At 42.6% G+C, this 13,729-nt stretch overlaps 3 protein-coding genes across 5 annotated transcripts; 1 reads left to right on the top strand and 2 right to left on the bottom strand.

Moving 5' to 3' along the window:
• Positions 1 to 2,906: 2,906 nt before the first annotated feature.
• On the bottom strand, positions 2,907 to 4,777 carry fam43b (family with sequence similarity 43 member B). Its single transcript, XM_085917170.1, has one exon. The coding sequence runs from the start codon at positions 4,601 to 4,603 to the stop codon at positions 3,623 to 3,625; it is 981 nt and encodes a 326-aa protein (XP_085773296.1). The 5' UTR covers positions 4,604 to 4,777; the 3' UTR covers positions 2,907 to 3,622.
• A 3,701-nt stretch (positions 4,778 to 8,478) lies between these two features.
• Positions 8,479 to 10,703, top strand: mul1 (mitochondrial E3 ubiquitin protein ligase 1). Of its 2 annotated transcripts, none has more exons than XM_085925157.1 (5): positions 8,479 to 8,800; positions 9,090 to 9,207; positions 9,280 to 9,367; positions 9,597 to 9,717; positions 9,787 to 10,703. In XM_085925157.1, exons 2-5 carry the CDS (start codon positions 9,094 to 9,096, stop codon positions 10,514 to 10,516), a joined length of 1,053 nt encoding a protein of 350 aa, XP_085781283.1. In that variant the 5' UTR covers positions 8,479 to 8,800; positions 9,090 to 9,093; the 3' UTR covers positions 10,517 to 10,703. The 2 variants fall into 2 exon arrangements, with proteins under 2 accessions (XP_085781283.1, XP_085781291.1); XM_085925165.1 differs by having other exon boundaries at positions 8,502 to 8,557.
• Positions 10,578 to 13,704, bottom strand: LOC147061633 (uncharacterized). 2 transcript variants are annotated; one of them, XM_085925176.1, is made up of 5 exons: positions 13,405 to 13,471; positions 12,849 to 13,016; positions 11,680 to 11,842; positions 11,481 to 11,609; positions 10,578 to 11,387 (listed from the first exon to the last, which is right to left on the bottom strand). In XM_085925176.1, exons 2-5 carry the CDS (start codon positions 12,967 to 12,969, stop codon positions 11,153 to 11,155), a joined length of 648 nt encoding a protein of 215 aa, XP_085781302.1. In that variant the 5' UTR covers positions 12,970 to 13,016; positions 13,405 to 13,471; the 3' UTR covers positions 10,578 to 11,152. The 2 variants fall into 2 exon arrangements, with proteins under 2 accessions (XP_085781302.1, XP_085781308.1); XM_085925182.1 differs by having other exon boundaries at positions 12,849 to 13,704.
• Between the last annotated feature and the right edge of the window lie 25 nt (positions 13,705 to 13,729).

Here is a 13,729-nt window from a genome sequence, read left to right as displayed (position 1 = left end):
CCTACAGCTCAACAAGAATCATGTAAACTGCCAGAATAATTTAAGGGGAGGAAATCAGATATGCGCATTCAAGAAATAAACACAAAAGACACAAAGAGACCCAAAAAGGGCTTTGTAATAATACGAGTGATACCAGGTGAGTGACAAAGATGGAGAGAAACACAATTTTATTGCTTCAATGTACATGTTTCATCTCGAGAGAAGGTGACCTCTGCTTATTGAAATAACGATGGATGGATGGATGGATGGATGGATGGATGGATGGATGGATGGATGGATGGATGGATGGATGGATGGATGGATGGATGGATGGATGGATGGATGGATGGATGGATGGATGGATGGATGGATGAATTCAATTGCGCTTGTAGAAAAAAAACTCAATGTAAATGTACCTCGCAAATGTCACATTTACAAAATGAATGACTATATTGACATTTTGAATGAATATCATTTAATAAATATCCTAAGGAGGATATTTGACCATCATTTTAAATCACTGCCAACTACAGCCCTGGCATGAAGATTATTCTGATTCTACAAATCCTCTGTATGAGGCTGATCTTTATAGAGTCGCTGTGCGACAAACTTGTCAGGAGCTACTTCACACTTTTAGCAATAGTGTTGTCATGGAAATGCGGGCCTTGATTGTTCAGTGTCCTCCAGTGACATTTTATGAGTACTTTTAAATGTACTGATGTTGGATTTATGAAGGGGATCGTCTGTTCATGTCTGTGACAAGAACAATTTGCCTTTCTCATTGCTTAGCCTATGTTCCAGACAGAAAGGTCAGGGAAATTTTTGGCACTGATTTTCAGTAACAAGCTGGCAGAAATGTGTGTGTGTGTGTGTGTGTGTGTGTGTGTGTTTATTCCTTTTTTCTTGCCTCTGACTAATAACTAATTCTTATGAATCAGCCAACTCCTTTTTTTCAAGCAGCTCAGTGGCACTGAAGCGAAAACATTTCAGCTCTATGAGCTTATCTGACTTGAATTAAACAACACAAAAGAAATCCTGAATATAAATATTAATAGCACGCTACACCTTGCGCTATGTATGCCAACAGAGATCATCCACCGCAAGAAAAATTTTGACAGTGTTGCTGACCAGCAAAACAGCAGCACATCTCATTTGCAAGTTACCAAGTTCGCAGCTCTTCTCTCCGAAGCTGCCATAAGGCTGTTTTTGCTGCCTGAAATTTCGACTTGACTCACTGTTGACTCATGTTGCTTTGTGATTTTAATAGTGTGGGATGATTCAAAAACACATCCAGGGGTCATTTGCATGAACATTCCAATTTTACATAAATATAGTGTCTGAATTTGAATGCACTTCATAACTTAGCTTCCCAGTTACAATCTGACTGCTCATTTTTCAGGCATTGGTAAATCTGATTTTAATGCAGTACCAACACCATCCATCCATCCATGTTTCCATCCATCCCTCCATCTATTCATCTGCATCCATCCCTCCATCCACCCAGAGTGGCACCTCTCCTGGTCTTATTATTTACTCCTGATTGAACATTACACCTGCGGCGTGCATAAATGAGATGCCACTTGCCACGATGCCGTCACTCATCACGTCTAATTCCGAAGCATGGTGTGTTGCTCTGCAACGTCACCTTATTTTGTACTACATGACGAGTTGCATTGTAGGACAGAATGAATTTCCCCACCTTGTGTCCCCTGTGGCTGAGAAGGTGTCACAACAAAGCTTTCAATGGTGGGCTTGAAACGCTTGTTATTCTAGAAGGTATCGGTGATAAAGCCCAGCGTGCACCTTGATGCAACCATCTGCTTCCTCGTCTTTGCCTGAGAGTTATGTTGATTTAAAAGCATTGTTTCTGTTCTGCCAAGCGCTGCGTGTAAACACAGTACTGGCCACGCACCAGGTTGTGACTCCAGCGCGACGGACGATGGAAATGCACGGTCAGTAAACAAAGCCGAAACAATCGAGGATTTCAAGGAAATCATTATATGAGTCTCAAATGGTGGTAGATCCAGACCACCACAACATTAAACCAAGCAAGCCATTAAATGTTATTCATGAACTGGGTTGCTGAAAAGTGAAGCCTTCCCTGTTTTGCGTTTGAAATGAAGAGACAAAAGGACATTTTGTCCTATTTCTGAACCATAAAGACGAATAACAATGAGGCAGTCGGATGATGGTGTTTGAGAGAACTGAAAGAAGAAGAAGTCGAGAGCGCAGCCGAAGAGTGAGGAGGCTGAGAGTGAGATGCGAGCAGAGTGTGATGCACAAACTGAATATTCAGGTAAGTACATTCATGAGCACTGGACCATCAAGTTTGTGATGTGGAGGGAAGAAAAAAAAAAAAAAATGCTTGCATAATGTTTGTGTCGTGTGTGTCGTGTGTCTAGCAGGCCCGTAATAATTCTGGGTTACTGTGGCCACCGGCAAAATAATGTGGTCTTAACCTAATCAAATAGAGGTGCAATGTCTACCTGCAGATTGCGCAATATTCCGGAACAACACCTTAAAGGCTTTGTCATCAATAAAACGCTGATGTTAGTGGTAAAAAGTGATGATGGGTGAGTCACTGTCCTGGTTTCGGAGCAGTCTGCTATGTCAGAGCCTGACAGCCAAACTGCTGTGGCAGGTGCTTTATGTTCTCTCTCCGCACAATTCAATCTGCTGATTAATTGCCCCCCTCAGCACGAGCAGGGGCCGGCGGGAAACCATCAAACTACATTCAATAGGGCTGACTTCCAATTTACGAGTGACGATCTTTGTTTGCATTATTTTGGTTTACTGTTTAATAGCTTGAGAAATACAACTTGTACGTGCCGATGAGTTGTTCTGTTCAAGAAATCACATCACATTTTGGAAAATGAATATTCTAAAAGCTTTATTTCATATACAACATAATGCTGTCAGTCTTTCAATCAAAAGGAAAGCAGGTCTAACCATATTCTAAACAGTTCTTCAATTTGTGAGGTTATGTAAGAGATAATGTGGGAGGGAAAAAAAACTTGCCGGCACGGTTATGACAGACTGAAATTTGTCTTACAAAAGGATTGATGTCAAGATGCACGACATAAATCGGACTTTTCTGTGCGTCTTTATCCCTGCTCACACATTTATCACAGTGTTCACTTTGAAGGTGATGAAAGACAAAAGCTCAACGCAAAAGGTTACAGTTGACACGTCATGCATAAATGATAAGGACGCGAACAAATGGCAGTAATTAAGACGTCCCGTCAATGGCTTGCATCCTAATCCGTCGCCTCGCTCATTAATAACCCAATCTGCAATCTGAACATCAGTTAGGATTGTCACGTTAGAAATACGACACAAACATACAAACAACCTGCTTAAAAAAAATAAATGAAATAAAGGTTTGTCATCAAAACGTGAGCATAGGTCATCTCATGCTGCCTAAGAGCGACGACGTCGGTTGTGCTCGTCAGGGTGTGCGTCAGTGTGCAACTCTTCTTGTAAACATTTCCCGGTCGGTCTGGCGCACCAGCGTCAGAGCCATCTGGCCGGAACACAGAGTGCCCTCGCAAAAGACCGCCAAACAGACGCTGGTGAATACGTTTCAAAAAAGAGGGAGCCCAAGTAAACAAACGGCTACGTCCTTTTTGTTTTCTCTTCACGTTTACACCAAGGAAGTTATAAATGTAAACGTGTTGTTATTACTCTCGCTGACAAAGTTGATTTGGCACTGCTCCAGTCTGGCAATATCCCCGAGATCCAACTGGGACAGCAGCTGAGTCGGGTCCGTGTTTGTCGTCAAAACCGTCCGCTTGCTTTTGCGCTCCGTCTCGAAGGGTCGCTCCTCTCCCGCCATCTCCTCGTCGTCATCCTCCTCTTCCTCCGTGATGGAGCAGAGACGAGCGGCGCTGCCGGGGGTGTCGGCGGGCGACCTGTAGTGGCACTGCCCGTTCAGAAGCCTCCTCAGGGGCATCAGGGGCACCGCCTCCTCCCCCAGCAGCTGCTGCCGGCAGTGCCGGAAGTCACTCTGACGCTTGAGACGTTTAAACTCGCTGAAGGCCGAGGTTGTGTGCTGGTAGAGGCTTTGCGAGATGGCCTGGGCCTTCTCCGCCTTACTCACCAAGACGGCGTGACAACGAAGGACGATGGCCATGTTCTTTATCTGGTGCCTGTAGATCCAGGCCAGGATTTTGGGGCGACACGGGTCCGGCGTACAGCAGGTGATCCTACTCAGCGAGTAAAGATGAACGGGACTTTTTTTCCCGGATTTGTCGGCGCTCATGCGGATGCCTTGCGCTCCCACGGTCAACCTCATTTTGACGCTCTGCTCTCCGTAGCTGCTCTTTGCCCAGATCTTGGCCACCGCTTCCTGGGTACAACCTTCCCCCTTGGCCGTGATGGTGACCACACTTCCCAGATAGCGCACATTGTAAACAGGCTCCTCTCGGTTTAGTTCCACCTTTTGTCGTTTCGTATGAAAGATGTTTCCCACCCAGTCGAAGGGGCAGTCGGGCAGCAGGTCGGGACAGGAGCGCAGTAGAGTCGAGAGGATGGAGTGATAAGTCAATCCTGTCCCCAGACTCTTGCCTTTCATTTTATTGTCATCCTCCACCAGAACAAACTTGTTCCTCCTCCAGGGCAGCATGGTGTGGCAGCAGGAGGAGCTCCTGTGCCCTTCGCTTGCGTCTTTTCAGTTGGGTCCAGAAAGCTGGAGGTTCTATTGACGTCCCCGTTCAGCGTCACTGAGAGAGAAAGAGAGAGGACAGGCAGAGAAACTGCACAGAAGCGCAAGTGAGATCAACGGAGCTGGTGTCGGTCTGCTCGCTCCTCCTTTCCTCGCCTCCTCTCTTTCTTCTTTCTCTTGTGCTGTTTGCATCATGATGCGCTGCGTTGGGAGCTTGCACACCCCTCCCTGCCTCTTTGTTTGGCTTCCAAATGGATCCCCTCTGAAGCATTACTGAGCTGTCCGGCTTGGCAATGAGATATCGCTATATTTACGATTCCTATAAAGCTGAGGCAGAGGACCCACCGCCCATGGGAAGTCTCAAGGGGGTGGGGTAGGGGGTGGGGGCCATGTGACTACTTCTGGAGTCTGCTTGATGAAACGTGAGGAACTCCTTTGCCAGTTTAAATCTTCACATATGTTTATGATGAAAGCACATTGTGCACAATGTTCATTATGATGCAAAGTTTTTTTTTCCTTAACCAACGACACAAATGAGCATTGGACAAACAGGCAAAGGATTCAAATAATGAGAGCGCAAACAATTAACTATATTAGCATTTACATTTTTCTCCTGTCAGTCGGACAGCCTCGTTGGCAAAATTGTCTTTTTGTTTACACAGTAGTTCTGATCATAAGACAGCGGTGGTGGGAGTAAAGATGAAAAGGAAGGACTTCATGTCTGAGGTGGTTGCAAGGCCATATGTCACATTCTGAGTGTGTGTGGGTGCCGGGCGGTGCCAGCACTAATCCTTCTTCCTGACACTGTTTACACTGGGTTGGGGGCACAAATGCTTGTGAGCCATTAACTCTGCCTTGCAACTAGTAAACAGAAAAATGTCAAATGATATAGACAGTCGTGCACATCATTTGCAAAGCTTTATCATGACTTTGATGTGTCGTAGAATTAGGGCTACCTCTCAATGGTTGCCCAACTAAAATGTTCATCTTGTCACACATGACCAACGAATGTGATGATTTTTTTTAAAGTCTTGAATGTATTTTATTTATCTATCATTTTATTGATATATTAATAAATATTTATATATATTTAGATATTCTAAACTTCTGCTCCACACTTTCTCAGGTTTATCAGTAAAGGAATATAAGAGTTTGATCTTAAGGTAGTTCATTAGACATCTTGTGTATGAGAGTATGAATCTGTAAAGTGCTGAGTGTGTGACGATGGAGACAAAACAAGATATGTGGGCAAGGATGTGCACGAATGAAATGTTCCAGATTAAACAATGACGCAGGAGCAGCAAGGAGTACAAGATGACCCAGGGGCAGCGGGGAGATAACAACTAGGGGACCCGGTATGGAAAACTACAACCAGGAGGAGCGAGCAAATGATTCTGCAGAAGAAGAAAGACCAATAAGAGCAAGCTAAAGTTAAATGCAGTGTACACATAGCCAATAGAATAATGACAGAATGCCTTTGTTTATGTGCCATTTGCATATTGTGTAGTATAATTATTGGCTGGGCAACTCGGAAGTAGAGGACGTCTGCTGGTGGGAACAGAGACGTACAGAGGTGTATTGAGAGGGACCCGAGACCCAGGTGATGGATTAGATTTGTGTGTTAGGAATAAATCCACTCGTGTGTGAAAATGCCAGCTTCCTGATACCTTTCTATTGCAGAACGAGCGCGCATATTGTTGGATGAGTGGCAGTTGGGTAAGGTCACAAATTGGAGTCAGATTAGTAACTCGCGTTCAAGTTAAATTAGAAAGATAAATTCCAACATCAGCAATAGTGAAAATGAGTGATCATTATTATTAGTGATTCATGCATGCACCTTGAAATTGTGTACCATTTCCACTAAAATTTCAGGAGCCGCTGTGTTCTTAGTTTTTTTTTTTTTTTAAAAAGCTGAAGCACTGTATAATAGAATTTAAATAGAAATTTAAATAGAATAGAATTTCCCCATGTACTTGAAGGCGGAAGTACATGCCGAAACATGTCAGGTAATATAACCTAAAATTAAAAAATGGTTTGTGATAAAAGAACCAAAAAAAAGCCATGGAATCATTTTGTGGTATCTCTAGAGTCAAGATCATTTCCTTGTGATTCATAAACAGCATACTTGCCATGCTTGATCCTTTTTAATCACGCTGGTATGAAAGACCCATTTCCAAAATGTGTTTTTCCATTCACTTAATTTGAGCCGTTGTTGTTGCGTTTACATCAGTGAGTCAGACTCTTCATCACACAGCAGTGCGATGTAATCAATGAAAGGAGCCTTGTGAGTGCCCCACCTCTGGAAAGCCTGATTAATGTTTGGTGTGAGGCGCTCAGCAACACACGAGAGAGAAGATGATAAGGAAACAAATGCATTGTATATAAAAAGATGCTCGTTTCCCAACGGAAAGATATTGGACTTTTTTTTTTGCTGAGGTTTCTTATACGTAGAACCCAAGATCATTTTGCTACTACCTCATTCTCTCCATGACCAAAGTGTGCAGCACAACTCACTTTCAATCAGTGTGTTTGTCCCTATTATCAGGAAAGTGCTGCAGCACTTTGAGGGATTAAGTGAGCTTGTAAGGTCAAACGAAAAGAAGATCCAGCAATTAGCCGACAGTAATGAAGATTGGGGGCGCACGAGAGCATCAAAGGGGAAACGTCACATGACATGGGGAAGATTAAAAGCAAGTTCAACACTTGGGTAATTATGCCATATCTTACATTGATACTTAGCAATGATTTGAGGCCGTTATTTTAAGTTTGTAAATCAAACTTGATAATTCCTGCCATTTCAAATAATTCTGTTCTACCTCCAACAACTATACTAGCATTTTCCTTTTCTTTCAGCCAGAGTAGGAGCTACAATATAACATTAATTTATGATACAAACAGCAAGAGGCCTGCTGATGTTTTTGAGGTCACAAAGAAGTTCACACCTCTTACTGTCAGAAGGATTTTCGAATGTCTAACATTCATTAATGTCAAGGTTGATCATGTCTGACTCATTCAGCCAGGGGAGATGCAAGAGCTGAGGATCAAACGCACGGCAAGCAGTCTTTGTATTGTAATAGCTAGGTTATTCATGAAACCATTTTGTTTATATACACATAACATGTCACATAATAAATTTAAAAACATTTTTTATTTTCTTTAGTTTGTCAAAATAGGCTTGTTAGTTTTTCAACCTCTACTACATTTGACAATGTGACGGACCTTGATGGATTTACATTAGATCTTGGGACAAGGTGGAAATAACAGATTTGGAGAAGCAATCCTCATCCATTTATTTAAGAGATTTAATGCTGTTGCCCAAAAGACTGATTTGTGGAAACTGTGTAGTCATGTTTATGTCTTTCAAAAATATTCTAGCTGTTAAGTATGAAAAACACACTAGGTGTATTATTCAGTTATCATTTTCTAATTTAACTTTTTCTTTTTCTACTGAGTCAGTCAGTTGCATATGGCAACGTGCTATTTTTACGATTTATGATCTTTGGCTTGCTTTTTGCTTCAAGTAGACGTCGATTTGCCACCTCCTGCAACGCACCGTAATAAATTTCCAAGGCTCAGTATTCACAATTAGAAATAACTACACTGACATCTAGTGGTGAAAATGACGAAGTACGTGTGCAGGGTTGCCAGGTGTTGTTTTATATTTAAGTGTTGATACCAATATTGTTGTCAAAATTAGCATTAGGCCTAAATATTGTCGATATTGGTTTTTCAAATGTAGCAAAAATGTTGCTGATTACAAATTTCACCATTTCAAATTTTCTTTCTTTGCATGATAAAAAGTAGGGAAACGTCACCATGCCTGGCAACCCCAATACGTCAGTTGAAGGTTTGTCGACAAAGCCTCGACTGCAGGCCCCCGTCACCTCATCAGGGACGCATATATGCTTCCTACTGGTAATATGGCGATACTTAGCAACTGTCTCAGCAATATTATTCTTCGATTCGAAACAGTTTCAAACGTATTTTCTTTTCGGGTAAAGTGAAGCTAGCTAACCGTTAATAACAGAGAGTTAGCATGTATGCTCGCAGACCCATTCGAATGAGCGAAACGAAAGCGTACGGAAACAAAATTTCCACACGAAACTACCGCTAGTTTTTTTATTAAAGAGTATCAACTTCCAACAACTTCAATAAAGGGTAAGGCCGTCTGTTGCCCTTTCACATTGCGCTAACGCTAGAGTTTTATACTTCAGTTTTTTGTTTTAATGAAAATAATGAAACCATGATAAATGTCATTGGCTCAGAACGAAACTGAACTCATGTCAAGAGCAGCTTGAAATGGACGCTATGTGATGCACTTAGTCGAACTCCTAAATATGGCTTTAGATTATTAAGTACGAACAAATAAAACCACTGAACTTAATTGGTACAGTACTGTTTTTAAAACATTTGACACAAATATGTGCACTTACCTTTGTCATGATAGCACAATGGACTGGACTCCCTCAGCTATCCAGGTGGGCCTCTTGGCTACCAGCTCGGCCCTCACTGCTGTCTTCTTCAACGTGTACAGGAACAAAGCAGCGACGGTGACCAAATTACAGGTCCGTCATTGAAAAAGGTTCAGTGTCCCAGTAATCCTTGTGTCACTTCATAGAAATCTCTCCTGTGCACAGGATGCCAAGAAAGTTTCCATTGACCAGGATTTGAAAATGATCCTGTCTGAAACACCGGGAAGATGTTTCCCTTATGCCGTCGTTGAGGGTGAGTTTCCAAGCGCCATGCCCTAAGAAATGTTCATTGGTAAACATTAATGACTACATCACTTTTTTTGTTCTCGGGTGTAATTAATTGTACACCCATTGCACCAATTTGATTTCCTTTGGAGACTTTTCTCAATAACACATCATGAACAGCCTGCACTGTGTTCAGCAAAGAGGCAAACATTTAAGATACACTTTACAATAACTGACTAATCGGTCATTCTTTGCAGGTGTCGTGAGGTCTGTGAAGGAAACGCTCAGTAGCCAGTTTCTTGACAATTGCAAAGGGGTCATTGAGAGACTCACTTTGAAGGAGGAGAAAATGGTTTGGAACCGCACCACTCAACTCTGGTATGTCAGTAAATAAGCATGTTGGGAAGTAGATGTGAGTTGGTTTCATTAAAATTCTTCCCTGTGTAGGAGCAACACTCAGAAAGTCATCCACCAGCGCACCAACTCGGTCCCGTTTACACTCGGCCCCCACGATGACGACATCACTGCCACCGTATGTGTCATGCGCCCGCTCGAAGCCGCAGAGTTAAATCTGGAGACCACGTACGAGAACTTCCACCCCACCGTTCAGTCCCTGTCCAGCGCCATCGGCAACTTCATCAGCGGCGAGCGACCCAAAGGCATTCACGAAACGGAGGAGATGTTGCGCTTGGGCGACAGCGTCACGGGCGTCGGCGAGCTGGTGCTAGATAACAACATCATTAAGTTGCAGCCACCCAAGCAAGGCTTCTTGTATTTCCTCACTCGGTTGGACTTTGACGCTCTCCTGAGGAAGCAGGAGCGAGACGTCAGACTGTGGCGCATTCTGACCGTGGTCTTCGGCCTGGCCGCCTGCTCCACCTTCTTCTACGTTTTGTGGAAGCAGTACGAGTGCCTCAGACAGAGAAAGCGCGTGAAGCGCATGCTTAAAGAGTTTGAGGAGCAAGAGAAGAAAAATAAGGAGGAGCAAAATTGGGAGGAAAGCGGTGAGCAGGCCAGCCGGTGTGCCGTATGCTTGTACCAGGAGCGCACCTGCGTCTTTCTGGAGTGCGGACACGTGTGTACGTGCACGAGATGCTACGAGGCTCTGCCGGAGCCAAAGAAATGTCCCATCTGCAGGGCCGTCATAGACAGGATGGTGCTCATCTACAATACCTAATACCAAAGGGATGAGTCAGTTGTGGGGCAAAACTCTTGAATCAAAATAAGGGACAACTGTCTGGTTGTCTCCATTTATTGAATCATGGCACTTTTTGCTCGTCCATAATTGTGAACCATGTATCCTTCCAATCAGATACCAATGTTTTTTATGCATATACGTACAATAAACTGATATAAATGCACAATATACTTCCAATAACTGCTATTTTAGGCATTAACTAGCATAAGGCACTTTTAAGGTACGATTGCACAAGGCAGGCAGGCAATGCTTTCAGCGCACCACTCAGTTGTAAACCTTTCAAAATGATGACAGGAAAGGTGTGGTTGAACGTAACGCTTCTTAGCAAGTAATGGCTAGCTGCTCAACGTAAGATACAGCAAGTGTAAAATGAAAGCGAAAGACTTGTTTCTGATAAATAGTGAAGTACTAGATTTAAAAAAGAAAAGGAGAAGTTGCCAGACAGCTGGCAGTGGCCTCCAATTTTCACTGCATTTATTTTAAGGGTAATGTAAGATGGGTTGAAAGTGCTGAGTTCATAGTTTGGGCTTTAAACTATTTATGTAGGCAATTCTAAACTTTCCCGAGCGGTGTCTGTGACTCGGGCATTTGAACTTCAAGGCTTTGTAACGAGCTTCACCGCTGACCGTAAGGCTGCCACACCAAATCAGTTTCCTCAGTGGGGATCTGAAGCAGACATGCGTGTGGACACTTGGAGCATGAGGAAATAGTGACGTCGTGAGGCCGACCCAAAACCTGTGCACAATTAGATTTTGGTGGGAGTGGATGTCGGTTATCGTAGATTCCAAAGGAGTGAAGATGCGAAGGGGACTGTGTATGGACCAGTCCATGCGTCAACCATTGAGGCGAACTACGGGAAATGGAGGTTTAAGATGTGGATCTTTGAAGACTTAGAATTTCCTTAATTTTGATTTTAAAAAAAAAAAGGTGATCTTGTTCTCACCTGTTGTCAATAAGATTTTCTGGGATGTCAGTACCCCATGGTGAAAAATGCTCTCCTAAGTCCACGTGACATCTGCCTTCAAGGCTATGGTAGGATCTGCCATCCTCCAGATGGCTTTTAAATGAATCCCTAGGATGGAAGGTTTTCCATTTTTTTTTCTCAGAACAACCACATTTCGAGACGAATTGAACAAACTCACCTGCGCTGCTTTGTTTTTTTTCCGTTTGCTGTTCTGTTTTTTTGGGCACAGTCCCAAATACAGCAGGTGATGAATGCCAAGGACACGATACATATTATGCCGATGCTGACGACGGATGCAAGAACAGCAACGTGGAAACCACTGTCTTTGTATGGAGACAACGCTAAAGAGTGACAAGAACATAGATTTCATGGTTAGAGCAGCCTGAATGTGTTAACGTCCTAATATGTAGAAAGAGTTGAGTCACGGCAAGAAAAATGAAACAATTAATGTTCAACATTTCTGAACATTTACTCTGAATCATTATTCAAATTTAATTATTTAATTTATTGCTAATCCATATTTTAATTCATTGTATTGCCTCAGGGACAAAGGGAAAGTCCACAAAGATAAATCAAGTGATACGTGAATATCACAAATATATTTGTGGCTGTATTTATGGGAATAATTGACGCAAAGAAAGAGTGCATGACCTTCCTCTAGTGGGAAACTTGGTCAATTGCAGTTTCACCAAAATCACAAAAAAATTCCCATGAATTCATTCTGTAGTAAAAATCTATCATGTTGTAGTGTCAAGTTATAATGTATTTCAGTATTTTATCTTTTGCGCCAACGGCAACGATACCATGCTGGCTCGCCGAATCAGAATCTATTACTTGGCATTTTTTTCCTGGCAACGGCGGACGACGGCCATTTCTGAGAAATGAAGTCACCAGCGGCCATCTTACGTTGCCAATCTCTAAACCTGCCTAAACTAAATACATTGATTCCTCTGCAGTATTTTCGCGTCATTTTCTGTTTCTACGGCAAAACAAACAACAACAAAAACATCCATCGTTTATGGTGTAGAGTTAAATTAATGAAACAACACTTTTGTAGCCTACCTGAGTTTTTTTTATACATAAATTGAATCAGAAATCAACTACTTTTTTGTAGCCAATTCACATTTACCGGCCTTATTTTTTATTTTTTTTTATCCCAGATTGTATCAGTATACTTTTTAAATTTGCCGCCCTGCTTTAGCCTACTTAAACAAAATTACTTGAAAAGGTTAAATGACATTAAAGGGTTCAAGTGAACGCCACGCAGTAAACTTAAGAAGGTCTACATTTAAAAAAAAAAAGCCATGCACCAAACATAGGCAACACTTTTCATAACAATCAATTTACCGGTGTTATTCTGGTCGGTTCCGTTCGTCTCGAGTCCTTTGGATGCTAAGGGCATGATGACGGTCCAACCGATCTCCGCCCGTGTCCATAGTCCACACGCCGAACAAGCGAGCAAGTGCATAGAAGATGCACGACTTGCAGGCGAGACGCTGTCACGTCACGTGACGCCTGCATGACAGAGAGAGAAAATTGGGTCGGCGCGAAAAGTTTCTTCTGCACCGAGATGTCAGGCAATCCTAGCTTTGTCTGCTTTTGGGTTTATTTTATTTTTTTCCTATTTATTTGGGGGGCGTTTGCGGTCATGCATTCTGCACTCAAGTGCCGTTGCATACAGACGTTTGTTTTTATAATGCAGAACTGGGTGTAACATGAGCGAACTTAATTGAAGTCATGAAAATTCTAATCAAGAACAAAAACTGTCCGTTCTGGTTCGTGACAGAGATGGAAAAGGTGCTCACAAATTGTAGCTTCTACCTTTTTTTTTTTTTTACAATTTACCCACCAGGGGATTTTTTTTTAGCATCGCAAGTATGAATAAGGCATCCAGAAGTCTCACCGAGTACCATTCTCAGGAAACAAACAGGAAACAGTTGCAACCGCACCAAAAAGGAACTCACTTTGCCAGTCAATATAAAGCACCATTCCGGATGTCGTTTCTCTAAATGTGACGTCATTCACCATTTACTTGAATGTAACATTAATAAGATTAAAGGTTTAGGGGATGTTTCAGTTTTGTTTTCAGGATTGCAGTGAAGGGGGAAAAAAAATGTCCAACAAAAATCCCCTAAATCCCACTTTAGCAAAAAAGGCAGGTCATCGGGGGGTGTTATTTGGAAATGCAAATGTCTCTGGGCCACACAGATGTCTGCACGGACACAAGC

The sequence above is a fragment of the Syngnathus leptorhynchus genome, chromosome 1 (genome assembly GCF_054491065.1).
Source record: "Syngnathus leptorhynchus isolate UIUO chromosome 1, UIUO_Slep, whole genome shotgun sequence".
NCBI lineage: Eukaryota > Metazoa > Chordata > Actinopteri > Syngnathiformes > Syngnathidae > Syngnathus > Syngnathus leptorhynchus.
This window is presented reverse-complemented; position numbering and strand designations above follow the sequence as displayed.

Excerpts from the sequence above, each read along its gene's own strand:
- mul1 (XM_085925157.1), top strand. The coding sequence starts at position 9,094 with ATGGACTGGACTCCCTCAGCTATCCAGGTGGGCCTCTTGGCTACCAGC. Across the intron at positions 9,208-9,279 it reads CGACGGTGACCAAATTACAG|GATGCCAAGAAAGTTTCCAT; the intron begins GTCCGTCATTGA and ends TCCTGTGCACAG. Across the intron at positions 9,718-9,786 it reads AACCGCACCACTCAACTCTG|GAGCAACACTCAGAAAGTCA; the intron begins GTATGTCAGTAA and ends TTCCCTGTGTAG.
- fam43b (XM_085917170.1), bottom strand. The coding sequence starts at position 4,603 with ATGCTGCCCTGGAGGAGGAACAAGTTTGTTCTGGTGGAGGATGACAAT.
- LOC147061633 (XM_085925182.1), bottom strand. The coding sequence starts at position 12,969 with ATGCACTTGCTCGCTTGTTCGGCGTGTGGACTATGGACACGGGCGGAG. Across the intron at positions 11,843-12,848 it reads AACCGACCAGAATAACACCG|CGTTGTCTCCATACAAAGAC; the intron begins GTAAATTGATTG and ends GTCACTCTTTAG. Across the intron at positions 11,388-11,480 it reads GAAAATCTTATTGACAACAG|TTCGCCTCAATGGTTGACGC; the intron begins GTGAGAACAAGA and ends CATTTCCCGTAG.